Genomic DNA, 27,403 nt, shown 5'->3' with positions numbered 1-27,403 from the left:
TTGGCTCTCAAAAGAAATTTCAATCGTTGTACTGTTGATATTTGGCTCTTTTGACTAATGAGTTTGCCGACCACTGAGCTAGGGAGTCAAGCAGCCTGGCTTGCACTCTATGAGCTCATGGCCTGGGCAAGTGCTTTACCCTTTCTGTGCCTTGGTTTCCTCTACTGGGAGATGGGTGTTGCTTGTAGTTATTATGACTCTGACCTTCTCCATTATAGTGGGTCAGCAGGACACTGCTCATGCCTGTCATGGTTCTTCCATTCAATGCTAGATAAGTCCCGCTTGTGATTTTTCTGGCAGCACCTTTCTCCTCTAGCCTTTTAGTTGTGGGGTAGCCACATGACTTACTGATAGACCTCTGTGGTTTAATAAAGAAACCTCTAGTCCCCTCTTTGGGAACTTGCCTCTAAAGCGAGGAAAGCGTTTGGTTGCAGTCATGCAATGGTAATTGTTAGGATGTGGGGTCTGGGTTCCCAATCACATTTGTTAGGACAGATGTGGTGAGGTCTCGCATGTTTGTGACTTCGATTGAGGCCTGACTTTGGCTGTTGATGGCCTGCCAACTTGTGGCCATGGCAGTCCTGGGCTAGGGCTGTGGGCTGGGGAGGGGAGGAGAGAGAGCTCCTTCTTCGGCTCTGTGTTGTCGGTGGAGACCTGTGGAGCTGCCAGCCAACTGCACCATGGTGGTGGCATAGGAAGGCCCCTCTTCTTGAAATCCTGTGTTACTCCACACTGAGGGCAGGAGGTCGGAGCTGGAGGGTGCTTTAAAACAATCTTCCTAATTTAATTTTGAACGGATTATGCATGTAGAACACTTAGAACAGTGTTCAGTTTATAGTATACGAAAGGCCCGGTGCATGAATTCGTGCATGGGTGGGGTCGGGCCAGCCCGCCCGATGGAGGCCCATTGTGCCAGGCTGGTGGGGGGGAGGGGCCACGGGCGGTTGGTCAGCTGGCCCGGCCCCCGATTGGGGTGTTGGGGGCTGATCGGGGGCTGGGCCAGCTGGGGGGAGGGGGCTGATTGGGGCCCGGATCAGGCTGGTTGGCTGCCACAGTGCACGTCATAGCCACCGTTTGTTCTGGTCGTTCTGGTTGTTCCGCCTTTCTGGTCGCTGGGTTTTATATATATATATAGATGGTGAATGTTACCTATTGTTATTACAATAGTCCCTTTATCCACAGTTTTGCTTTCATGAGTTGCCCGTGGTCAATCAACTGTGGTTAGAAAATATTAAATGGAAAATTCCAGAAATAAAAAATTCATAAGTTTTAAATTGTGCCCTGTTCTGAGTAGTGTGATGAAATTTCACACTGTCGTCTACGGCCATACCACCCTGAACGCGCCGGATCTCATCTGATCTCAGAAGCTAAGCAGGGTCGGGCCTGGTTAGTACTTGGATGGGAAATTTCACACTGTCCCACCCAGGATGTGAAAGATCCCTTTGTCCAGTATATCCATGCTGTATGTACAGTACAATAAGCTAATTTGAGAGAGAGAAACCACATTCCCATTACTTTTATGACAGTATATTATTATAATTGTTATATTTTATTATTAGTTTTTGTTATTTATTTCTTGCTGTGCATAATTTATAAATTAAATTTTATTGTAGGTATGTATGTATAGGAAAAACCAGTCTATACAGGGTTTGGTACTATCATGGTTTCAGGCACCCACTAGGGCAGCCGTGGGCAAACTACGGCCCGCGGGCCGGATCCGGCCCATTCGGCTGTTCTATCCGGCCCGCGGAGCCGAAAGAGCGGAGGGTTCTCTTGCTCTCCCCTCCGCTCCTTTACTTTGAATTTATATTAGTTCACACAAACACTCCATCCATGCTTTTGTTCTGGCCCTCCGGTCCAGTTTAAGAACCCATTGTGGCCCTCGAGTCAAAAAGTTTGCCCACCCCTGCACTAGGGGGTCTTAGAACATATCCCCTGTGGATAAAGGGGACTAATATATTATTAATTCAGGTATTTTTACATCCAGTATGTGCCTGGTATGGATTATAATTAGTATTTGTATAGTGCTTTGCAGTTTCCCATTATAGCCAATATTGGTTTTTACTTTGTGCCAACTGCTTTATGTAGATTGCTTCATTTAATCCTCACAACAACTCAACAGTCTATGCCATTAATTGTTTCCATTTCACAGATGAAAAAACTGACTTAGAGGTAAGAAGCCCCTTGTCCAAGGTCATGCAGCTACCAAATAGCTTATTTGGGATTCAGACCCAGGCCCCTCTGAGCCCAAAGCACTTAATTCCTGAGATGTATCACAGGGATTCCCATTTCACAAGTGAGAGAGGTGATGCCCAGAGAAGCTAAAGAATTGGGTGAAGGCCACACAGCTGGAGTATAGGTAGCACTCCTCTTTCCTTGCACTGCTGTGGATTTGGCCTTCCATCTCCTGACCACATAGGACCGTATCTGGCCAGCTATGATGGCACAGTGACCAGTGGGCCTTTAGCACCGAGTTCCAGACCCGTCTGGCTCTGGAAGCCTCCATTCTGGTTCTGTTGGTACAGGGAGCACTGTCCAGATGGTGTTTATTCTCACATGACTACTGTGTGTGTATGTATATTTGTTGATTAAAAATATTACTTGCTCTATTTTGTAGCAACACTTAAAAATATTACAAATCTCCTACTGCCAATAAGAAGCGTGCCAATGTTTTCCTTAACCCCTCACTCACCTAGTAATATGGTTCAGATGATACCACCTGGGCTGGGACTAGGAGATCAGAGCCTGTGACTCACCTATGTAGAACCCCACCGTAGCTGTTCTGGCCCTTGGATCAAATGCGATCTGTTGCCAGGGTGTATGGTCTTGCCTTTGCCCGACTCTTTGGCCTGATCATCTGGTCCTACTCTCCTTCCTACACACTGGCCTTCTGTCAGGCCCTTGGACATGCCAGCTTCAGTTCTTCTTTGAGACTTTGTACTTATCCTCTCCTCTGCTTGGAACTAGATCATTTTCTCCTGGCTCTACAAATGTACTAGTAAATGTGGAGGCAGAAGTCTTGGCATTAGTGTCATCTCTTCTAAGAGGTCTCTCCCAATGCTGGTGGCATCCCATAACTGCAATATTGTATTTTATTTTCTCCTAGCACTTATCACTAACATGTCACTGATTTTTAAGACACATTTTGTTGAAGTTCAGTATATCTGTTTTTTTAAATTGTTCTTGCTTTTGGTGTCATATCTACAAATCTACTACCAAAGCCAAGATCATAAAGATTAATCCCTAAAGAAAAGAAAAAGAAAAGATTTACCCCTATATTTTCTTCTAAGAGTTTCATTGTTTTAGCTCCTACATTTTTTGTATATGGCGTGAGGTAGGTGTTCAACTTCATTCTTTTGCATGTGTAAATACAGTTGTACCAGCACCATTTGTTGAAGAGACTATTCTTTTTCCATTAAATTGTCATGGCACCTCTGTCAATCAATTGACCATAGATATATAGGTTTATTTATAGATTCTCAATTTTCTTCCACTGCTGTATGTGCTTGGTCTTCTCTTGTTCTGTGTTATTAATTAGCTATTTGATTTGCATCAATCTTAAATACTACAGGGACTCAATTATCATCACCATCATTATTAATTTTTTTAGTTGCTAAACAAATGTTCATGCTAAAAAATTAAAACTCAGAAGTGTCCAAAGTGGAAGTCCTACCCCAGCTGCTCCTGCCCCCACTTGCAGGACTTTGTGTTTTTTTATGTGGCCTTTTAGACTTCCATATCTGAACAGACACATGTATTTGTATGTATGCATATATGTGAAAGTTCAAATGCATTTTCACATTTGTGAATATGCATATGCATATATTGGCATATTTATAATTGTATGTCTGCATTTTTTATAATTGTATATCTCTCTTTATAAAATTGAGATATACAAAGTGTTCTATGACTTCACAAAATCACCAGTATATCTCATACATCCTTTTGTGACAGTTACATGTCTTATTTCATTCTTTCCTAATGGTTCCATAATATTTCATAGAAGGTATACACCATCATTTCTTTAATCAGTTCTCTGTTGTTGCATATTTATATTGTTTTCTTTCCTTTTTTTCTATTTCAATGCTGCTTTATACATGTGGGAGCATTTTTCTCGGCTGGATACCTGGAATTGAAGTTACTGATCGTGACTTTTTGTCTTAAAGTCATTTTTACATTTTCCCCTCAACTGTGCTTTATGATGCTTTGCACATATTAGGCACTTAGTAAATATTTACTGAAGTGAACACTTAGGGTTTTCATTCTTGATTTATCCTTAGCTACAATTTCATTTCAGTAAGCTGTTTTATGACACCCTCATGCCTATTTCACTTCCTCTAAAATGAATGAACGTTTTGGTTATTCAGTCTTTATTAGAGGGAACTAAGGTGAAATGAGTATGTGTGGCACTGAGGGGGGACATAGAGGTGAATAATTGAGTCTCTCAAGGTATTTACAAACCATTAGGATGAGGCAGGTAGGATGTGTGGTATGTACCTAAGAGGCACATATGAGTTCTAATGGGAGTGTTAAGGAAGGGGAGAAATGCTACTTCACTTAAGTGCTATCAGGGAAGATCTCACAGAGGAGGGGACACTGAGATGCCCTTAAAGGAAAGTTAAGATTTGGGCAGGTAGAGGTGTGCCAGGGGTAGGGGAGCTCCTTGTGGTTCTTGGCAGAGGAGCAGTGTCATGAATTCAGAGGGGGTGAGAAAAGTGAGAACTCAGGTTCCATTGAGTGCAGGGTGCAGGCAGGGAATAGCAAGAGATAAAGCTAGAGAACCCGCAGGGGACCTGCTGTCATCGGTTTGGAATCCACACAGGGCTTTGGCACTAATCTAGTAGGTGCTGGGCCATTACAAGAGGTTTTGGAATGTAATTATATTATTGGAGTTAGTCTTAAGGAAGTTGTGTCAATGGTCAATCTGGGATATGGATAAAGAGTAGTCTTCATTTCCAGAGGTTTCTATGACATAACTTTTTCCCATCCCTCAATTCTTCCCTTAGCTTTCTGAAAATGTGGTTAACCGCATGAAGAATTCCAGCCAGCCTTCCCAAGTGGGCCAGCTGACTTTTCCTCCTGCTCCTCCACGTTCCACATTTGACACCTCTAAAGGCCCGGAGAAAGGTATGGCAGGTTGTAGTGATTCTGTGGAAAGCTGGAGTGTGAAAGGAATGGAAAACCATGCTCCTGTCAGAACATATGTGACAGCTAATGTGGCTCCAGTTTGTTTCTGGGTGATGCCAACAGTTCCTTTCTGATAGCTGCTTTGGAGGAGGGTGTGGCTTCCGTGCATGACAGATGCTGCCTGGTATAATCAGAGCAGCACAGGTCAGTCCGAGCTTCTGTGACTGGGGCCAAACTGTTACTATTTCAGTTTCTCTGTATGTAAAAAGTAAGGCTGAAGGGCTTGGTTTGACAATCCCTATAAGAAGTTTCTTTTAAGGATTCATAAGTGAAGCATAATCAATCACTAGTGTTGATATGGTCCAAAGAATGATAGATTTACGTGAATTGGCACCTTTGTGGGGAATTGAGTCAATGACTTTGGCGTCAACTTCAGCAACTCTAGCCTAGCCCACGTGCTCCCAGGAGGGCCTTCCACTCTGCACCTCCTAGGAGTTCTTTTTGTACCCATGCAGGGCTCAAAGCTGATTTGTTCTCTACTCTTTTGTGCCCATCACAAATAAGGAAAGTTGTGCTTTTCTCTAAATAACTATTTTCAGCAAACACAAAGGAACAAGAAGTTTAAGGAAACAAGTGTAAAGGACAAAAATATAAAGATATTAGAAACCAAAAAGTCTTGGGGCAATTACTGTTCTATTCAGTAAATACTTGCTTATGAGAAATTGGGTCTTAGCTATCACTTATAACTTGATGTGTATTTTTTAACTGATTGGAGGAGCCAAGGCACTGTAGAGCATAAACTCTCTTACAGTGGATAACTGTTCATTGCATTGTATGTGGCTTTGCATTAGAGTTGTCTTTTCTGCTAATCCTCCCTATTAGGTCTTTAGATTATAGAAGGCAGGAACGATACCCTGTCCACTCAGCATTTACTGAAAGCTAAATAGGGATCAGGACATGTGCTTTGTACTGGGACACAGTGGCGGGTAGACAGGGACACCACCCTAGTTAAGGAGTCATACATAGAAATAACCATGTAGATCACATGTATCATGTGATGTTGCAACACTACATGCATGGCTAAAGTATAAGGTAGCACAGAGCAGCGAGTGACTCATTATTTTAGGGCGGGGCCCCAAGGGGAGCTGACTTTTAAACTGGATTTTGAAAGAGCAGTAGTAGGTAGGCAGTTAGGCATGGTGAGCAGCAGAGGCCCAGAGGTGGCACAGCCTGGCCTGTTTGGGCACCTAGTGATGGTGTGCTATCTCTGGAGTACGAAGTAGAAGGAAAGGGGAGGTGTCCTGGAGACCTCTGCACATGGGCCAGAGAGCTCCAGCTTCATCCTTATGCCAGGGTGCTGGCTAGGTTGTCAACACCTCTGCCCTTGTATTGTCTGTCTCAGGGCTTCCTAAGCTTTAGAGTAAATCAGTACCTCCATTTGGACTCATCCCAAGATCTTTTAGAATATTCTGTTAGTGAAGGGGCTGAGTGAGGTTCTCAAAACCCACATAAGATGCCTCCCTCCTCCCACATCCTTTATCAAAAGGGCTTGCTCCCATGATCTCTCTAGCTGACTGATTCGTTGAAGTGGGTCTAACTTAACCCAGGGCATTTTAATAAACTGCATTAACTGGTGAGAGGAAGAAGTGATGAAAAAAGCAAAAATTACTAAAATATATTATGCACACATCAATTTCAGCTTTGGATGATAAAAAGAAGCACTTATTTCAGTTTTGGTAAGTTTCAGTAGTTTAAGAAGCAAGAATTGTGGCTCATTTGTCATTTGGTTTTATTTATAACAAAGTGTTTTGCTGTTTAAATGATGAATGTGAGTTTTGAGTTTCTGAATGCTGAAGAATAATAGCATAAATGAACTCTCTTGAAGTTGCTAATTTTAAAATATTTTTACTTTAAAAAAATCAGTGTTTGCTTTTATTTTAGTGATAGAATAAGTTATAAAAAGAAGTTAAAATTAAATCCTTATGTTACCTCATACTGAAAATAAATGTCAGAGGCAATACAAGATTTCAATATAAGAATTGAAGACATAAAAATACAATGATACATAAAAGTACAATAAATAGACTTTCTAAGCACTACATCAAATAAAGAAACCCTAAGTTATGAAGAAAAGTGGGTAATATAAGTACAAGAAATTAGAGACAATTTAGAAAAAAATAAATGAAGAATGAATAATAAACTAGGGAAATATGACAGTATTGGTAGTCTTAATATATAAAGAGTTCTTAAAGATTCTTAGTGTACCAAGAATGGCCATATTCATGTGATGAGATTCTCAACTTTGCTAATGATTAAAGATGCATTAAATAATGAGTGCTACCATGGGGGCAGGGAAATGGGCAGGCTCATACATGGAAGGTGGGAGTATGGATTAGTCTACATTGTATACAGTGCATTGTTATATTATTTTTGTAGTGATAAAAAAGGAAAATTGTATAAAAAGCAAAAATAGGACAAATTATACCTCAATAAAGCTGTCATAAGCAAATAAGGGAGCATTAATGTCAAAATAAGAACTGGTCAAGTAGTATACTATTTTTTATTTTCATTTGAGAACCTGTCATGTTACTATGGAGCATTTAGGAGTGCACCCTCCTCCCCTACACCCCCCTGGCAGGCTGGAGCACCGCTGTGCCCATCCTTCTTAGGGAGTCTGAAAGTGCAAATCATAGGATGATTACTTTTGGAAATTACTCTCTGAAGGGTTGAGTGCTTCAGTCTGTGAGTTCAACATGCATTAAAAGGTCTTGGGAGTGAAATAGCAAATTCTCACAGATTCTTTCACAAAGCCTGACTCTTCTAAAATATTTTGTGCTGTCCTAGTCACTGTTGCTTTAGGAACCTATGATGGAGGTGTAGGACATTTGGCCAAGGCCACAGAAAAGTGTTGAAATTTGGCTGAGAGATGGTTTGAGAAGGATAAAGGCTGGGGGAGGAGAACAAAACCTTCAGTATCACCAAGTAGTGAAGAAAGTAGAATGAATTGGAAATGCTCAGAAATCTCCAAGTTCAAGGCCATCAAAAGATAGACCTATTATAACAACTTAAAGAACCCAATAATTCTAGAGGTGATCCAGATTAAATGATATATAAAATACCACAACTAGGGGGTACTTGCCACATTCAGGATTAGAAATTTGTAGAATGGGGTACTAAGGGAAGCAAGATTTAAGGAACCTCCTCTCCCCTCCCTTCCCCTATGTCAAACCCAGACCCTGGAGGCTGTCCTTTTAGCATTAAGTGGATCCTTATCTGTTCCTGGCCTGTGTTTAATAGATGACCTAGATTCCAAGTAATTGTAGAGTGAGTAGGGATGGATTTGAAACACTGCGTTCAAATAGTTCTGCTTCCTCCCAGTCCCATGCAGTAAGAGGTCCTGATGCAGAAGGAGTGCGTGGAAGGCCTTTGGGCCATCACTCTTCAGAACGGCTGGATTGAGGATGTGTCCATCCATGGGGCATGTCCATCTATGGGAGCGCATTCCTAAGCCCATTTCCTAGATGACCACCCTGCCGTCATTTATCCTGGGGTGCTACTTAAAGGCCTTTTCTTGTCCCTTTGCAGACTCCAAACTGCCCAAGTCGGAGTATGATGGTGCCCAGCAGCCCTTGGGGGTGGAGGAGGATCTCCTTAAGAGGTGAGTGTGAGTGCCTGCTCACCCCTGGCTCTGAGCTCTGGCTGACCACTCTTTCCTGACTGGGGACCTTTTCCTGGTCTGAAGGCTCTAGGGTTTGTCTCACATATTTTGTCTTATTTAGATTGCACAACAACCCTATGGTATAGGTCAGTGGTCGGCAAACTCATTAGTCAACAGAGCCAAATATCAACAGTACAACGATTGAAATTTCTTTTGAGAGCCAATTTTTTAAACTTAAACTTCTTCTAATGCCACTTCTTCAAAATAGACTCGCCCAGGCCGTGGTATTTTGTGGAAGAGCCACACTCAAGGGGCGAAAGAGCCGCATGTGGCTTGCGAGCCGCAGTTTGCTGACCACGGGTTTAGGTGGTACTGGTCCTAGTTTAAAGGTGAAGAAACACCAAAAGGGACTTGTGGACATTGATTGTTAATGTTTTCAAAAAATTCACTTGAAAAAGCCAGGACTAAATAGTTGAGTGTCTGTGTCTTCTGTGCCTGTATGCATGTGCAGGCACATTTTTAGAGATATGAAGGAGAAAGTGGACCCTCACAATTCTAACTGTAATTGGTGAGATGGACTTGGCTCTAAGATGCTGGTGACACTTTCCATCAGCATAGGCCAAATCCTGGAGAGCTGGCTATATCTCTGAACTGGGACCTGCTTTTCCTCCTGAGGCTTGTAAAATAGTGGTTAAGGCACAGAGGCCCTCCTGGAGTGCAGGTTTGCATTCTGATTTTGCAACTTACTGGAAATGTGACCCTGAAAAATCACTGCATCTTTCCAGGTCTCTGATAAGGACATAATTCGAGTACCTCTTTCATTGGAGTATTGTCGTGATTAAATATGTTAATGTATAAAAAGTACACGCAGTGCCCTAACCGGTTTGGCTCAGTGGATAGAGCGTCGGCCTGCGGACTCAAGGTCCCAGGTTCGATTCTGGTCAAGGGCATGTACCTTGGTTGCGGGCACATCCCCAGTAGGGGGCGTGCAGGAGGCAGCTGATCGATGTTTCTCTCTCATCCATGTTTCTAACTCTATTCCTCTCCCTTCCTTTCTGTAAAAATCAATAAAATATATTTTTAAAAAAAAGTACACGCAGTGCCTGGCACACAGAGATCTCAATGAATGCTAACTGTAGTTGTTATTGACCACCTTCTTTAAAACCCGTGAGGACAGATAAAGGACCAAGTGAATTTGTTTAAGAAGTGAAGTGTCAATCACAGTTGGTTTTTTCCCTTCAGTAGGTCAGCCTTGTAGGTCTGTTCCATAGTCATGGATTAAGATTGACAGCCTAAGAATTTTACCTCACTAGTCCTAAGAGGCCTCTCCAAGAATAACTAACTTGAACTCCTTTTTGGGTACTTTTAAACAATGAAAAATGATCAAGTAATACATGCTAATGAAAGACTTACAAAATATTTAAAATGAACAAATTGATCCATAGGTTCACCATTTCAAGACAACCACTGTTAGTATTTTGGAATGTTTCTTTCAAATGTGTTCTTTTCCCTAGTTTAGGATTATTTTTTCAGTCGTATATAATTTTATATTTTGCTGTTTTCACTTAGTATTATAATTTTTTTCCATTTGTTACAACTGCTTTTTAAACATTTTTATTGCTAAAAGTAGCTTATTGGTACTCAATTTTTAGATTCAACCTATAGACAAATCAAATAATGTATTTCATAATGATGATATAATATACCATTATGTGCTGATATCAGATGTCCAACAATCAAGGTCAAGTTAAAAGACATTTCAGTTGTTTGCATGTATTACACTATAATAAATGATACTAACAGCATCTTAGTACTAGTAACTTTTTTCTTTCTTTAGGATTATTTTACTGGGCAAAAAGCTCATAAATAGTTCAAAGGTTAGGGACAGATTCAGAATGAAGAGTTAAATGTTCAAAACAGAGGGATGCTGCTATCTAAAAACCTTCAAGCACTCAAGTGGAAGCAGGGAAGGTGGGCTTTCCACCCTTCCAGCCCACTTTGAAAGAGTGGCTAGTGAGGGGTTGAAATCCTGCCTGAAGTATTTATCCTTTGGGATATGACTGCCTGATTCCTCATATGGTGGTCAGCTCTCCTTCTGTTCTTAATCCATATTGTTCTGGCTGAGAGTGTCACTGTATCTCCTTGCCTTGGTCACTGTCACTGATGCCTGACTTCCGAGGGTCAGATGGTATGAGCTTTCACAGTACTCTCTCTGGCCAGTGTTAGATCTAAGTTCCATTGGCCTACAGATCCCAGTCCCCTGGTCAGCTGAAGTGAGTGCACAAACTTTTTCTTGGCTACCTTCTGCCAAGTCATTATATCTGCACCTGCTTCTTTCATGTCTCTCCTGGCACAGGTATAAACAGAAGCAGGCTATAGTCCAGGATGAGCTGTGTCAAGTGGCAATGAGGGAAAGAGAGGCAGCCACGAAGTACCGGAATGCATCCCTGCACGGCGGGGAGGACAGCCTTGACCAGGAGAAGCAGAAGTCAGCCCTGCTGGTGAGTGCTGATCTTCCTGAGCTGGCCTTTTATGCTCTCATAATGCAGGGAAGCAGAGGTCAGACCTGTGACCTGATCTGTCTGAAGCCCGGGGCTCAGGCTGCCCACGCAATATCCTCTGAGTTACCTTGTGGAAAGGGTGTTTAGGGACCAGGAACTTGAGTTCTTGTAACCCTTGCTCTGGTGCTGATATGCTTTGCTCCTCTGGTCTGTTTTCAGTCTCTGGGGACCTCAGGGCTATAGTTTAAGGGCTGGATCATTTGATGGCCTGGTTCTGATCTGAAACTTAACAGGTGTAAGTGCTGCAGTGGTATGTGTGCTGGAGGGTGTGAAGGGAGAAGACTGGGTCTTGGGCCACACAGTAAATGAGATGTTAAGTTTGTAGAGTTAGGCAGCCTGGGTGTGAATCCTAGCTCCCTACTTGTTAGCATGAACACATCCTCCAGTGTCCATGAGCCTCATTTGAGGATCAGGATGTTTGCACACAGCAATGCCCAAGGGATCAGCGGAGGTGATAAGTAACTGTGCAGGGCTTAGTGCTCCCTGGCAGATCATGAATGTGTGCTATTGATGCTGTTATTGTTATTAATACACTTAACTGATGGGAGTCTATTCAGAGTCATTCTCCTGTGAGTGCACAGATGGTCAAAGTGTACAATAATCACATAAGAAATGTTGGCTGAACTAGGCCCTCTGGGAAATACAAACAATGTAGGATCCTCTCCCTTGGGAAATGTTCAGTCTAGTGGGGAAAGCAGACTTACACAAAAACTTTGAAAAAGGCCAAATCGGTTACATTAAGTGTGAAATGAAGGTAAAGATAATATGCTTGGGAATGCAAAGGCCGTGGTGTCAACTGCAGGTGGAAGAGATGGCATTGATCTCAGCCTTGAGCAATGTGGATCCCCCAGGCTGAGGGAGCAGCTGGGCTGAGGTAGGTGGATATCCAGGAGGTGATGGGTCCCGAGAAGAAGTGAGTGAGGTATGAAGACAGTTTAGAGAAGGCCTTGGACATCATGAGTAGTTAATTCACAATATAGCTCACGGTGACTCTGAAACTGCAGAGGATTTCCGAAGTTCGTAAGAATGGGGATGATGTGATTTGACTTGTGTTTTTAGAACCCTGTGGCATCCTGGTGAAGAATCAATTAATGTAGAGAAACTGGGGTGAGAACACAGTTTTAGAGGCTCTTGCAGTTAGTGTCTGAGGGGCAGGTAGGATGTCACCTCTTTGCAGGCAGCTTGAAAACCAAGTCAAAAGGACCCTGGTCCTGGAGATGAAGGGTTAATCAATATGGCATGAGCAAAAAAGGTTGGCCACCTAGGACAGTCATCTAGCATGAAAAAATTGCAGCTTCCAGGTGTGGTATCTATTCTCACCTGGAATGTGTTAATTATAGTGAAAGGGAATTCACAGCTTCCCTTCTCTACCTGCAAAGAAGAGAGCTGGGCCCTTCTTCCTGCAGGAGAACCTGTATAAGTGGGAAGCAACATAAATGACCTCCAGTACAGGTGTGTAGTTTTTAAATGGAGGGAAACTTTAGGCAGGGGTCCTCAAACTACAGCCCGCGGGCCACATGTGGCCCGCCGAGGACATTTATCCGGCCCGCTGGGTGCTGCTGCCTGTCCTACTTAGCAGCTGACTCGTCCCGGGCCCGCAGTGCGCATAGGAATTTGTTCATAGTTTTTTTTTTTAAACTATAGTCTGGCCCTCCCAACGGTCTGAGGGACAGTGAACTGGCCCCCTGTTTAAAAAGTTTGAGGACCCCTGCTTTAGAGTATAGGAGATAACATCCTTACTTGAGTCCCACCCCCAAATCTCTGGATGGATAATGCCTTTCTGAACCAGAGTTCCTAGGGAATAGTGAAGCAAGTGACTTCCTTTGTTTTGAAGATGTTTAGTAACTACTTTTCTTCCTGCATTTAGTGGCCCTGTTTTCTTTTGGGAACTTACCTGTTTCTTGATGTTGTGTCATCTTGCTGCGATTGCAATTCTAATGTCTGACTTCCTTTATGGAAGCTAGATCTCTTCTCTCTCCCTGCCACAGGTACTGGGAGGATCAGAGCACAGGGCCCAAGGCCAGGCAGTCAGATCCTCTCTCTCGGGACTTTCAGTTTTGAGTGAATGAGGAGGCCAAGGTGAGGGGCCATGGTGGGGTTATTTGTTGAATGGCTGACCAGGACTGTCATCCTGTGAGGCTGTCATTCTGTGAGGCAGCACATCCTCCTTGTGAGGAGGCCAGGTTGAACCCCAAGGCAAAACAGGCATGGCCCCTGGCATGAGCTGGCTGCCCACTTGTTCTCGGTGGCTACTCTGACTAGTGTCCACAAGCCCTGCACCCTTGAGTCTGTAGCCTTGCCTGAAGGATTTCCTGTCTGGTCCTTCTACCTTCTTGAGGATTAGATCATCTGCTGGTAACCTGCCATCAACTCTCCTTAGCTTCAGTTAGCTGCAGTTAGTTTCTGTTGCTCAGTGTTATAGCAGATGCAGAGCCCAGTTTTAAAGGCTTACAACCACATTCAATCCTCAGTGTGAACAGAGGAGAAGGGAAGCTCATCCCAGGCCCTGTTCTATAAATCAATAGGGGTACGAGGTACTCACCTGAGCAAAGCTGTAACCATCACTTCCATTTTTTTTAATTTTTTAAAAAATAAATCTTTATTGTTCAGATTATTGCAGGTGTTCCTCTTTTTTTCCCCCATAGCTCCCCTCCACCTGATTCCCCACTCTACCCCATGCCCTTACTCCCCGCCACTGTCTTCATCCATAGGTGTAAGATTTTTGTCCAATCTCTTCCCGCACCCCTCACACCCCCTTCCCCCGAGAATTGTCAGTCCACTCCCTTTCTATGTCCCTGATTCTATTATATTCATCAGTTTATTCTGTTCATCAGATTTTTTATTCACTTGATTTTTAGATTCACTTGTTGATAGGTATGTATTTGTTGTCATTTTGTTGTTCATAATTTTTATCTTTACCTTTTTCTTCTTCCTCTTCTTAAAGAATACCCTTCAGCTTTTCATATAACCCTGGTTTGGTGGTGATGAACTCCTTTAGCTTTTTCTTGTCTGTGAAGCTCTTTATCTGACCTTCAATTCGAAATGATAGCTTTGCTGGGTAGAGTAATCTTGGTTGTAGGTTCTTGCTATTCATCACTTTGAATATTTCTTGCCACTCCCTTCTGGCCTGCATAGTTTCTGTTGAGAAATCAGCTGACAGTCGTATGGGTACTCCCTTGTAGGTAACTAACCGTTTTTCTCTTGCTGCTTTCAAGATTCTCTCTTTGTCTGTTGCCCTTGGCATTTTAATTATGATGTGTTTTGGTGTGGTCCTCTTTGGATTCCTCTTGTTTGGGGTTCTCTGCGCTTCCTGGACTTGTAAGTCTATTTCTTTCACCAGGTAGGGAAAGTTTTCTGTCATTATTTCTTCAAATAGGTTTTCAGTATTTTGCTCTCTCTCTTCTTCTGGCACCCCAATAATTCGGATGTTGGTACGCTTAAAGTTGTCGCAGAGGCTCCTTACACTATCTTCATATATTTGGATTCTTTTTTCTTTTTGTTTTTCTGGTTGGGTGTTTTTTGTTTCCTCATATTTCAGATCTTTGGTTTGATTCTTGGGGTCCTTTGATCTACCGTTGAATTTCTGTATATTCTTTATTTCAGACAGTGTATGCTTAATTTCTGACTGGTCCTTTTCCATTTTTTTGGCATTCTCATTAAGATCCTTAAAGGTTTCACTAAGTTCCTCAGAGGTTTTTAGAAGATTCTTGAGTAACCTTATAAATGTGGTTTTGAACTCTATGTCCAGTAGTTTGCTTTCCTCCATTTCTTTCATTCGTGACATGTTTCTTTGTCTCCGCATTCTGGCTGCTTCCCTGTGTTGATGGGGTGGTTTTCTGTGATAGGTGACCTATAGGGCCCAGTGGTTCAGCCTCCCCTATCACCTGAGGTGGACACTCTTGGTGCACCCCTTTGTGGGCTGAGTGCAAAGTGTTATAGTTAAGCCTTGATTGCTGTTGGTGCACTGGGAGGAATTGACCTCCAGGCCAATTGGCTGTGAGGACCCGCTGTGTCTATAATGGAAGAACTGCTGTGCTGGAGACACCCTTATGGGGCAGGACTTGTTTCAGTGGGGCTTTGGTGCTCACTGAGTCTGCCTCTTGAATGTGTCACTTATGGATGTAAGGAGCTGAAATCTGGTGTCATCTCATACTGACGACTAGGTACACTGGCTTCTGGATCTCCAATGGGGTGCAGGTCAGCTACTGTCTGAGGCCACCCAGCAGGAGCTACAGCGAGATCTGCAGATTTCTCCTCTTTGCTTGGAGGTTTTGGAGCTGTCTGACCAGAGCTGCAGTTTGTTAGGTTAAGCTGAGATAGGGCAGGCCATTTATATGCAAAAGCTGCTGCGTAGGGCTTGGGTGGGTTTGTAAATTGTGCGGGGCGGGGTCTCAGGGAATCACTGGGCTAGGGCGTGGCAAACAGCAATGCTGCCAGTCAGCCATCTCTGTGTCTCCGAGTTTCCGCGTCCCCGTATCCCGCGCCCCAGCGCAGTAAACAATGATTCCTGTATGCACCTCTGCAAGAAAGCCATCCTCACTTTCCAACCCAATGGCAGACAGTCCCGCTTCTCCCCGTAGGAGTCTGGTTCCCCAGAGTCTCGCCAGAAACTGGAGTTCAGAGTAATTGGGAGCTTGTGTCTCCCTTCGGGTTGGAAAAAAACAGAGCACCCAGTCGCCCGCCGCCAGCCCGATTTGCGCGATTCGCCCGCCTCCTCTACCTCAGCTTTTCCACGCTTGTGCATGTCTCAATGCTCTTTTCTTTTTCCTTCTAGTTGTAGAACTTCTACTCAGCCAGCTTTCCTGTGGTTCTGGGTGATAGACGTTTTGTCTTTTAGTTGTAGTTTTGGTGTGGTTGTGAGAGGCAGCACGTACAGGTGTATACCTTATGCCGCCATCTTGGTTTTCCCCATCACTTCCGTTTAGGTTGGTGTGGTTAGCATGTACTTTTAGTGGAGATCATTTCAAAACTGTACTTTGAAGGATTTAAATAGGAGGAGAAAAATGGAGAGAAGAACCTGACCAACTGCATAGAGAATTTTCTTTCTTCATCTGTGTCTTCCAGATGCAAGGATTGAAGGAGCCCACTAGGCAGAGTATATAAGGGTGCTGGGATCACAGCACATCCTCCTTGTGAGGAGGCCAGGTAGAACCCCGAGGCAAAACAGGCATGGCCCCTGGCATGAGCTGGCTGCCCACTTGTTCTCGGTGGCTACTCTGACTCGTGTCCGCAAGCCCTGCACCCTTGAACATGTAACCTTGCCTGAAGGATTTTCTTTTGAGTTGGCTGAGTGCAGTTTGACATTTAATATGCACTTCTGCCCTGTCTTTTTGCCTCTGACTTTTACAATATTGATTTTTAAATCCCTTTCTGCATAAAGGAATGATTCAGCTCATTATTGGGAAAAGTTCATAAAACAAATGACAAGGAAAGGCAATCATTTGTATAACCTACTTCTGATAACAAAATGTTATCATTTCTCATCTTTTGCATCAGTGATGAACTGTTTTTGAGTATGTTTATGCCTGATTCTTGCCACTTGCTGACTGATAAAGTCCAGTTATAGTTGGGGCAATGGCCCTGGGTATCAATTGAGCCTATGTGAGGTGTGCTTCTCTCTGAATTGGGGGAGGAAGTTTGGTATCCAAATCAATGTTTTAGAGTCCAAAACATTCCAGAGAGAAATAAGAAAGAACAGAATGATTTCTTGGGCTGAATTTTCTGATGGGAAGAGCTTTAAAAATCCAGTGGATGGAGTAATACAGACCTGGCAGTAGCTTTACTTAGGGAAGAATGAAATTTATAACCTTGCCTGTTAGATTCTTGATACATATGATTAGGTATACATGATTGCATTATATGTGATAGAAAATAAAAACTTTAATTTCTTTTTTGGTGAGCAACTTATATAAAATTTTCTCTGTATCCCTGTTATATGTTAGGCATTGGGTTAATTTCTTGGTAAATGGAAATAAGTAAGATATAGCCTGACTTTCTGAAATCTAGCTGAACAGAAGTCTTATAACTAAGGATATAAAGAAGAAGCCATATTGAGACTGGTAGGAGGAGAGGAGACTTGGAGTTGGCTGGTCCCTTCCCCTCATGTGGTGGTTAAAAATTGGGAGGGGAAAATATCACTTCTGGGTATTTATGCAAAGAAACTCAAAACACTAAGTTGAAAAGACATCTATACATATAAAAGCCTAAGCAACCAGCCAAACGGCTAACCGGCCAGTAGCTGTGACGTACACTGACCACCAGGGGGTAGACGATCAACGCAGGAGCTGCAGTGACTTGGCAGCTGCAGTTCTCGGGTGATGCACCGGAACCAGAGAGGAGGGAGCCCAATTCCAGGGTACGTCACCCAAGAACTGCCCTCTCTCAATCCGGGACCACTCGGGGGATGTCAGAGAGTCAGTTTCAGCCCAATCCCCACAGGCCAGGCTGGGGGACCCCACAGTGCATGGATCTGTGCACTGGGCCTCTAGTATATTTATATGTTAATTACAGTATTGTTTACAACAGCCAAGATATAGAAGCAACCTAAGTGTCCATCAATAGATGGATGGATAACAAAGAAGTGATATGTATATGCAATGGAATATGACTCAGCCAAAAAAAGAATGAAATCTTGCCATCTGCAACAACATGGATGGACCTAGAGGCTGTTGTGTTGAGTGAAGTCAGACAGAGGAAGACAAATGCCATATGATTTTATTTATATGTGGAACCTAAAAAAAACCCACCAAAATAAATGAATAGGCAGAAGAGAAACAGAATAATAGATACAGAGAATAATTTGACAGTTGGTAGATGGGAGGAAGGTTGAGGGGGATGGATAAAAATGGTGAAGGGATTAAGTGGTACAAATTGGTAGTTACAGAATAGTCATGGGGATATAAAGTACAGCATAGGGAATATAGTCTATAATCTAGGTATATAAAAGGCTAATATACAAAGTGTCCCCTCAGGAGTTCGACTGGGAGACTGGGAGTTTGATTGCTCACTATTACGTGCGCTGACCACGTTGGGGAGGCGTGGAACGAAGTAAGGCCCCGGCTGGCAGCCAGAAGGCCCCGATTAGCCCTGATTGCCCGCCAGGCCTAGGGACCCTACCCGTGCACAAATTTCGTGCACCAGGCTTCTAATCTTATAGTAACTGTGTATGCTATCAGATGGGTACTATATTTATTGGCATGATCACTTTGTAAGTTATATAATGTCTAATCACTATGTTGTACACCTGAAACTAATGTGATATTGTATGTCAACTGTAATTGAAAAATAAAAATTTATTACCGAAAAATAAGCTACAGTCCCTCGCTTTGAGAAGATCTATTTATTAGGAGAGTTACATGTTCTCACAAGTGACCATAGAGTGTTACAATATCATACCAAAGAGACAGGGAAGTACCAGAGGAGGAAGGAGGCAGCAACACTAGCCTCTTCCTGGTGGGGTGGGAAAGTCTTCTAAGAGGTGACATGTGAGCTGGATCTTAAAGACTGAAGAGAAGTTTGCCAAGTGAAGAAGAGTAAGAAAGGGTGTTGCAGATGAAGGATACTGCAGGAGCAAAGGCCAATGGTTGGGAGAAGACCAGGCATTTGGCTGGAGGCTAGGGCAGTGGTGGGTATGGCAGATAGGAGAGGTCAGTTTAGGCCTGGGCCTGGAGTGAAATTCTGGACGTGTGACAGGAATCTCTAGGGGAAGGTTTTCTTCATCCTCAAAAGAGACTCACAAGAACAGAGAGCCTCCTTCTACTGAATGCTGAACACAGGGCAGTAACTGAGTGCTTCTCTACCCGAATGTGCCCATCAGGACTTGCACAGGAAAAGTGGCTGTCCTGTTTTGCTTTCCAGTTTGCAGGGAGTTTTGATCTATTATTGCATTCTTTTCATTGTTCAGACATCTGAGAAGCTGCTACCATAGCTCTATGGACTCTATAACCAGAATTTTAAGAAAATACCAGATTCAAGAGTTTTTGAATTGCAGTTTTTTGAGATCATGAGTGAGATGAAAGATTTATTTTGGTTTTACTACAGTTATAGCCTTTTATTTCTAATTCTCCCCTCCTACATCTTTGTAAGTCTTGTTCCTCAGATTATAGGCTCCTTGAGGATAGAAACTGTGCCCTCTCTCTAGGTGAGATGACTTTGATCTTCTTTGTAATGCTCAGCAAATTGTAAATGCACAGCAGACGGTTATGGAATGGCAGATCTCAAGTGACTGAGAATGTGATGTGGTATCTTCTGATTCAGAGACTTTGCATAGAGTCCTTTGTCAGCTCCTTGAGGCCTCATTGCAGTACCCCATTGCAAATACTAGTAGGTGGAAGCAAGTACCCATTTCAGCCTCTCCCAGAATGGATAGCAACTCACAGATCTGACCTTTTCAAACAATCAAACAAAGCACAACAAAGAAACACCTTTCAGTATGATATCTTGGAGTCAAGAAAGCAGTTTATATGACTACTCATCAGAGACTTAGGGACTTTGGATTTAACTTGTGTGGAACCGGCAGAGAGTAGGACTTTGGTGACTCAGGCCTGGGGACTTTGGTGGCTTTGTCCGTAAGCTTCCTCCAATTTGAGCCACAGATAGAGAGATCTTGAATCTCTATAGAGATCTACTTGTCAGCACTTAGAGGGCTGGTAAAAGGCATAATCTGGAAAAAAAGAGAGCATGACATCAATAGCCCTTTCTTTGTTTCCTTAAGTCTTGCTGAGTTGTTTTTTGTTTTTTTTTCTAGATTAGATCAGGATTGACACTCTTTCTCTGTAAAGAGAGCCAGATAGTAAATATTTCAGGTTTTATAAGCCACATATGGTCTCTGTCATGTGTTCTTTGTTGTTATTTCTATAGTTCTAAAGAAATGTAAAAACCATTCTTAGCTCAGAGGCCATACCAAAAGAGGCTGTAGATTGGATCCCGCTGGTGGGCTGTAGTTTGCTGACCCCTAGACTGGGCAGTGCAGTTCTGGAGATTTTAATTTTTTAGGCCTCTGACAAACTAGATGCCTCAAGGAACTGGGGTGGGGGGTGGAGGGTGGGAGCAGTGGCACTGACAGTGGTCATAGTTCCTCAGTGGTTTTCATTCCTGTGAGAAGTTTCATGGCATGGTGGTACCTGTCAGTTTCAGTCTTCTGATCTGTAAAATGAGGATTTTTTTTTTCTGGAGACAGCCTGGTGGGCTCTTTGCGAAGAGTCATGAATTTCCACTTTAACTGATCCTTTTTGCATTTGGCATTTTTTATGGTTTCCACTTTTCTGTTGAAATTCCCTATTGTTTACATATGTTATCCACTTTTTCCATATTATAGTTATTCTAAAATCTCTACCTGATAATTCCAACATCTGGGTCATCTCTGGGTTTGGTTCAATAGACTATTTTCTCTCTTGATAATGGGTCCCATTTTCCTGTAGCCTTATGTGCCTTGTAATTTTTGATTTGCACTGGACATCATGTGCAGAACAGTAGAGACTGAAGTAAATAGCGTTTATGCCCAGAAATGCCACTCTTCTTCTTTTGACAGGTCATTAGTGTGGGTGGATGAGTTAAGCTAGTCTGTAGTTGAGCAAGGTGTGGGCTTCCTTGTTGTTTTGGCTTTAGACACTTTTAGGGTGGAACCAAACCTTCTGTTTAGCAGGCTGTGAATCTGATCACTGCAGGGTTTATCTGTGCTCTCCTGCTTTCCTAGCAGACTTTTTGGAGACATTGCTTATCCGTCTCTGGGTGTTTCCTCGTACCTGCTCTAGAAAGTACCTGTGTGGTGCTTGGTGTAGGTCCTGGACTACCATGGGCTTCTCTCCATCTCCTGTCTGGCTCTCAGGTGTCAGCAGGCCCTGTGCATCTGCTACTCGGGGTGTGCATGGCGCGTGCTCATTCAGTTCTGCCTCACATCGAAGTCTTTTAAATAATATAAAGAAGATTCTCATAACCAGTACCAAATTTATTTCACTCTTCTCTTTAATTGCCATCACTTTGAAGCACTCTTCACTCCCCAAGGAAAATGAAAAGGGCATAGTAATATGACTTATCTCATTCCCTTTCTGAATGTTTAGGCTCATATGACTACTAATGTATAGGGTCAGTCCTTCCACAGGGCAGGTAGAGTTTCCCAGAGCCAGGTATTAAAGGGACATACCACACAGCTGACCACCTCTATGCCCCTGCAGCCACATTTGCTCAAAGAGCAATGCAATGGTGTGTACATTTCATAATTTTAGAGAAGTGGAATAATTAGTTGGAAGGAGCATAGTGAGGCCTCCTGGGTTCCTCTTTATTAAGGTCAGAGTTAAAATAGTCTGGCTTTGGAGAAAAGAAAAGTACAGATAAGCTTGCATGAAAACTGGTTCAACCGTATTTTTAGCCGATTACACACCAGAAAAAGAACTTCGATTTTATTTCTCATATAGTTTATACAAATTGGTGGGGAGAGAGGGCATAAAAACCAGACATGGCATCCAGGCACAGACTAAAAGTCTGTCCCTTTTTGCTGCCTGGATCACTAAGGGATATGGAGTGTTCCTACTGATGCTGTGGTTCCCGGGGCAGGGACTCTGCTATTTGAAATGTTCACTAGGTAACCAATGGCCCTGTCCCTGAAAGCTTGCTGACCACCTGGATGCCTTTATCAGACTTCTTAGCCCCAAAGGAGAGCAGGAGCTCTTCTCTTTGCTGAGGATAGCGAGGGAAGAGAATCAGCTGTCTGCTGGTACCATGCTCTGGGAGAGGCCTGGGTAAGCTGGACTCAGCATTTTAGAGGACTGGGCATAAGAAAATGTTGCTAGAGGCCAGGTGGTGATTGCCATGGGACATGGGGGAGGCCAGGTTGGTACCCATCAGACTCCCAGCATAACCTGGCTTGTGAGAGAGCCCAGACTCTCTGTTCCTTGCAGCAGCAGCCCCTGTAATGCTGGAGGCATGTGGCAGAAACAGAAAGAACCTTCACAAGGCACGTTGGACCTACGAGCCAGCCAGAGCACAAGAGGGCTGCTGTGGCCTAGTTGCTCCTCTGGTCTCGGGGATGTGGCCCTACGCGGGCCCAGCAGAGCTGAGGGTAATACTCCTGCATTGTTCCTGAAAAGCCTGTTAAGTCCTTGTTTTTTTGTACCTCTTTAAGTGCATCGTGATGATGTCCTTGGGGTGAAAAAGTCCTGCCTGTCCCCTGTTTTGTGCACCATTAGGAAGGTGGTGGTGAGGATGAGAAGGACTAGGGTGAGCAGATGAGTAGAGGGATGGGGTTGAGAGGGGCCCAGAGTTGGTCTGGACAGGGTCACCTGGATGGTTCCAGTGGAGCAAAAAGAAGGTGAATAGTGGTCTCCAGCTGTTTGAATCCTAGTAGGAAATGGAAAACTTATAGACTCCTCTGTAATCATTTGTATGCCATAAGCGTCTATAGATGCAAGCGGCGGACCTTTTTTAATTAAATTCAAAATGTTGTGGCAGCTAACTGGTTAAAGAAAGCTATTGCTCTGTGGTCTTCTCAGATTAAAATGCAGGGATTTCAGAATCTGACTGTTCCAGAATGGACCTGAGGTGGGAAGGGAGATCCCAACACTTTGGGCATAGTGCTAGATGTGCTTAAGTACCCTTAAAAAAAAAAAAAAAAAGATTCTCTCTCTCTCTCTCTCTCTCTCTCTCTCTCTCTCTCTCTCTCTCTCTCTCTCTCTCTCTCTCCTGTGTGTGTAAAATTGATTTTGGAGAGGAAAGAAGAGGGAGAGAGAGGTAGAAACATCAATGATGAGAGAGAATCATTGATCGGGGGATCGAGCCTGCAACTTGGGCATGTGCCCTGACTGGGAATTGAACTGTGACCTCCTGGTTCATATGTCAACACTAAACCACTGCGCAACTCTGTCTGGGTGTTCCTGAGTACTCTTTTAGTTAAGCTGGAATTCCAAGTCGATTCACAACCTGGGCTGATTAGGATCTGTGCAGCCTCCTTCCCTTTGTCACCTCACAGATCTGCAGATGCCTTTCGATTTCCCCTCTGATGCTAGCTCAGGTGACCTCTGCTGTGTGCTGACAGAAGCTAGAAATCCTCATTAGCTGCTAACTTTGTTAGGCAAATGGATGATTGCCGTTCCATTCCTGGCGTCATTGCTTCTAATTAGCAGATCGCATTTCTACCAAAATGTCTGTTAGCACCAGGCATGAGCTAAAGAGGCTGACAGCTAGGGCTGGGAACCGGAGAGAACTGTGAAAGAAGCTTTTTCTCTTAAGCCTCTAGGGGACTCAGCTGCTGACCTCAGCCAGGCTCCCTGGCCTCATGTGCCTGATGGGTTCCAAGGGATCTGAGCTGCAGACTGCCTTGCAGACACCCACCAGCAGAAGGGGGTGACCTGAGCCAGCTGCCAGAGGCATCCAAGCAGCAGGTGGCACTGACTGACCTACTGAGAGTTTGGGGCTTTTGTGTTTTGAGTAGCTCTTGTGCAGCTGTGTATAAGCCTAAAATTGCAGGGAAACCCAACTTCAGAACTGGGGCCATCCTCATAGCCGGAGTCAGATGGTGTGTGCTGGCTGTCCTGGCCTCGAAGGGGATGCAGGCCGTCTGAGCAGTGCCTGCTCTGCACCCATTCCATTCCTCCTCTTTGGGATAGTATTGCTCACCACCCCTGCCACTCACTTCATGCCTGTGGATCAAGTGGGGCTGATCCTACAGCCCCAAATGACCCTGGCAACAGTCTATTCTCCTTTTGTTTCCTGCTTGCGTGAAATTAGGCTGGTGCCTGCGTCTTCCATGTGCCTTTAGGATGTTAGCAGGACTGGGCAGAGGGGAGGGTCATGGTTTATTTTAAGTCTATTTGTGTTGTCTATTCACATAGTCTTTGGGGAACTATCATTCTGCTTTTTTAATTTTTTTTTTTTTTTGGTGAAAAATGTTTTAGATTTGTCAGTTAAGCAGAATGTGTTTGCCCTCTTGGGTAGATGCCATTGTTGGCTACCAGCACAGTAAAGAATTAAAAAGGGATTATTTAGCTGGCAAACACTAATAAGTGGGACAGGAGAAAAGTCTCAGATTTTTTCCTTTTTACTTGTGTGTCCACTCAAGAGCTGAGCTAGGTCCCCATCTCCCGTGTCTGGGTGCCAAGATGATTGCTCTCAGAGCAAAATGTGTGCCAATCAGCGGCAGTCTTGGCTGTAATGGCAGCCCAGGTGGCTGTGGCTGAAACAGTGGGGGTTGTTCATCATAGGAAAACAGAAGTCTGGGGCAGATAGTCCCGTATGGTAGCTCGGTCCATCAGGAGGGGTCCATTGTTGTCTTCCTTTCCTTGTGACCAGCCATCCTTAATGCCGCTCTTCTCAGGGCTGCAGGATGGCTCCTGTGCCTCCAGGCATCATGGCAGTTTTCTAGTCTGGAAGAAGGAAGGGCCAAAAGCCTTTTTCTAGTTAAGTTTTGTTGCTTTATGTGGGAGGGACACCTTTCCCAGGGACTCTCATTAGCAGAACTGTGTCACCAGGTCACCTCTGGCTCAAAGAGGATGGTGAGTAATTTCAGCTGGGCACTTGACCGCCCCTGCCCCCGAAACAATTAGGATTATGTTCTTGAAGACGGGGCTGGAGGTTGGTCAAGTGGCGAGCTGCACCTTCTGTAGCATGGCAGCGTGGAAGGAGATTGACCAAGTACTATCTCTGTGACACTGGACATGTTACTTAACTTCTGTGAGCCTCAGTGTCCTCACGTGTCAAATGGCAAGCATCTAGAGTTGTTAGAATGTTTCAGTGACATGATGTAAGCAGAAATTCCAGCATGCTATCCGGCACGTGGAAGACTGCCAGTTCATTATTTTCTTTGCATTGTGCCAACTCCCCCCAAATTCAGGGGAAGAGAAGCTGAACAGGTGACTAATCCGTGTCCAAAAGATGGAAGAGGGGACTGGTTTTTGTTTTTTTTGTTTGTTTGTTTTTTTACCACGGCAGAGAAGGGACAAGACAAGGAGGGCAGGAATGGTGGCTGTTACTGAGTCTGGCTTCCTTCACCTGAGCTGGTGTCATTATCAGCAGCTGGTGTGGCACATCCCTCTCTACCTTGTGCTCCTTTATCCTGAAGCAGACCACCCAGGTCCTACTGGGCATGATCTGCTCCCAAAGCTAATGTAAGCTGGGAGAAGGGGTGCTGCTGCCCTGGTGCTTGCACGGTCCTGCTTTGTTTTCTCCTCGAAGCCCAGATTGGAGTGTTTTTGTGAGTCCTCGCTCTTGTGAAGCTCAGGGGAGAGCCCACTTGCACACATTCTGGTGGAGTCAGGGCACCCCAACTCTTGGCAGCACTTCCTTCTACCTTGCCTTGCTGAGTCCAGCAGAATTTCTCTGCAGGATTCTGGTGCTTTGCTCTTTGCTGGGACTGTGGTGGGGGTGCGGGAGCAGCCAAGAAGGAGAGCCCAGCGGAGCAGCTCTGTGTACAAGGCCTTTGTGTGATTCACACCAAGCAGCAGAGCTCTGATGCCACTGGGAGGAGCCGCTGGAACGGAGTCTCCAGGGAGGGGTTTTCTGGAGCTCCTTGGCTCACCCCTACCCACCCCCACCTCCACTCCCACATTAGCCCCAGCTGCAGGGCCGTGAGTCACCTACTCTCCTGTTACTGTGTTGGCTCTGCCCTCTCTCGTACCCTTTCCCAACACACAGCCCTACATGGACTTTTCCCCCAGCCCAGCCCTCTGCCCTGCATGGCCCCCACTCCTCTCCTCTGCACCTCCACCCTTGCTGGCCACCGCAGTAGGTGTGCCAGTGAGCGCAGGGCAGGCTCTGCAGAAGAGCCTCTGTTCTCGGGGTCCCCGACTGTCAGACAATGTGGAGCATGGGGCCCATTCTCTAGTTGACTAGTCGGACATGATGTCGGCACCTTATCTTCATGCTGACACACACTGGACATTAATAGAAATACATAGCCAGGGAACACGTGTGGAATTTCAAGCAGCCGTGCCGCCTGGCGCTTTTGATAGGCTATTGTGTGCTTAACCTCTTCTGAAGAGGTTTTTGAGGAGAAATGAGTAAGACTGTTAACTCTAGGAAGCTGGGTATGTGGCAGGTTTCCTTTCTTCTTCTTTTTTTTTCTTTTCCCCTTCTTGATTCTCTGCAATGCTTTCTTAATCTTTGCTCCTGAGCAGTGGGTTTTGCCGCCTCAGGATTTCTTATTTAAATCATTGCTGTATGAGCAGTGCTCTGCTGGCACTGACAGGAGGACCTGGGGGCAAGGGGGGTGTCTGTGGGGTCTCAAGGTGGCCCGGGGGACCAAGAGAATCTTTACCTCAGTCTTGGTTGTCTCGCCCTGAGTTTCTCATCCTGGTCCCAGCCCAAGGGGAAGCCCCTTTTGACTGCATAGGGCCTCTGAGACCACTGGCTTCTCTTTTGAGATGTTTGAAGCTTTGGAGCCGTTTCCTCTTTCCCCCTTTATCTCATCTCCTTATTTCTCCTCAAGAGCTGCCTCAGTTTTTCTGATTGGACTCTAAAACCCAGGAGAACAATGACTTAGGATATTTGGGCCTTAATATGGTCAAGGGTGGACCTGTAGGTGTTGTAGAGAAATTGTGTTTGCCACTCTCTGCTGATATCTTCGTGCATCTTCAGTTTCCCAGCTGTAAATGAGAAGTAAAAATGCACGCAGGCCACAGGTTTAGTATGGCTTTTAAATGATACAGTAAAACAGCTAGGAAATGTCTGCACTGTAGTAGGTCCTCAACGAAAATCATAAACATTTTCTTCGTGAGGCCTAAAGCTAATTATATTTCTATCTTCCCTCTAGTGTGGCTGCTGCTCTGTTTCTGTCCAGAAGCCTCTTTTTAAAACTCTTCTCCTCCCTCACTCCCCCGGAACCCTTATCTTCACCCTCTTTTTTTTTTTAAATAAATATATTTTATTGATTTTTTACAGAGAGGAAGGGAGAGGGATAGAGAGTTAGAAACATCGATGAGAGAGAAACGTTGATCAGCTGCCTTCTGCACACCCCTTACTGAGGATGTGCCCGCAACCAAGGTACATGCCCTTGATCGGAATCGAACCTGGGGCCCCTGAGTCCGCAGGCCGACGCTCTATCCACTGAGCCAAACTGGTCAGGGCTCTT

General features: G+C 44.4%; 1 protein-coding gene across 2 annotated transcripts in view; it reads left to right on the top strand.

Moving 5' to 3' along the window:
* Positions 1-27,403, top strand: part of CHCHD6 (coiled-coil-helix-coiled-coil-helix domain containing 6) — a 226,045-nt gene that overhangs the window by 9,949 nt on the left and 188,693 nt on the right. For both annotated transcript variants that reach the window (XM_080683523.1, XM_080683524.1), the window contains exons 2-4: positions 5,007-5,127; positions 8,713-8,785; positions 11,142-11,286. In XM_080683523.1, the coding sequence (XP_080539649.1) occupies positions 5,007-5,127; positions 8,713-8,785; positions 11,142-11,286 (339 nt within the window). The remainder of the gene's footprint in view (positions 1-5,006; positions 5,128-8,712; positions 8,786-11,141; positions 11,287-27,403) is intronic.

The sequence above is a fragment of the Plecotus auritus genome (genome assembly GCF_963455305.1).
Source record: "Plecotus auritus genome assembly, chromosome: 8".
Taxonomy (NCBI): domain Eukaryota; kingdom Metazoa; phylum Chordata; class Mammalia; order Chiroptera; family Vespertilionidae; genus Plecotus; species Plecotus auritus.
Note: the sequence above shows the minus strand (reverse complement) of the source record. Positions and strands in the feature narration are given on the sequence as shown.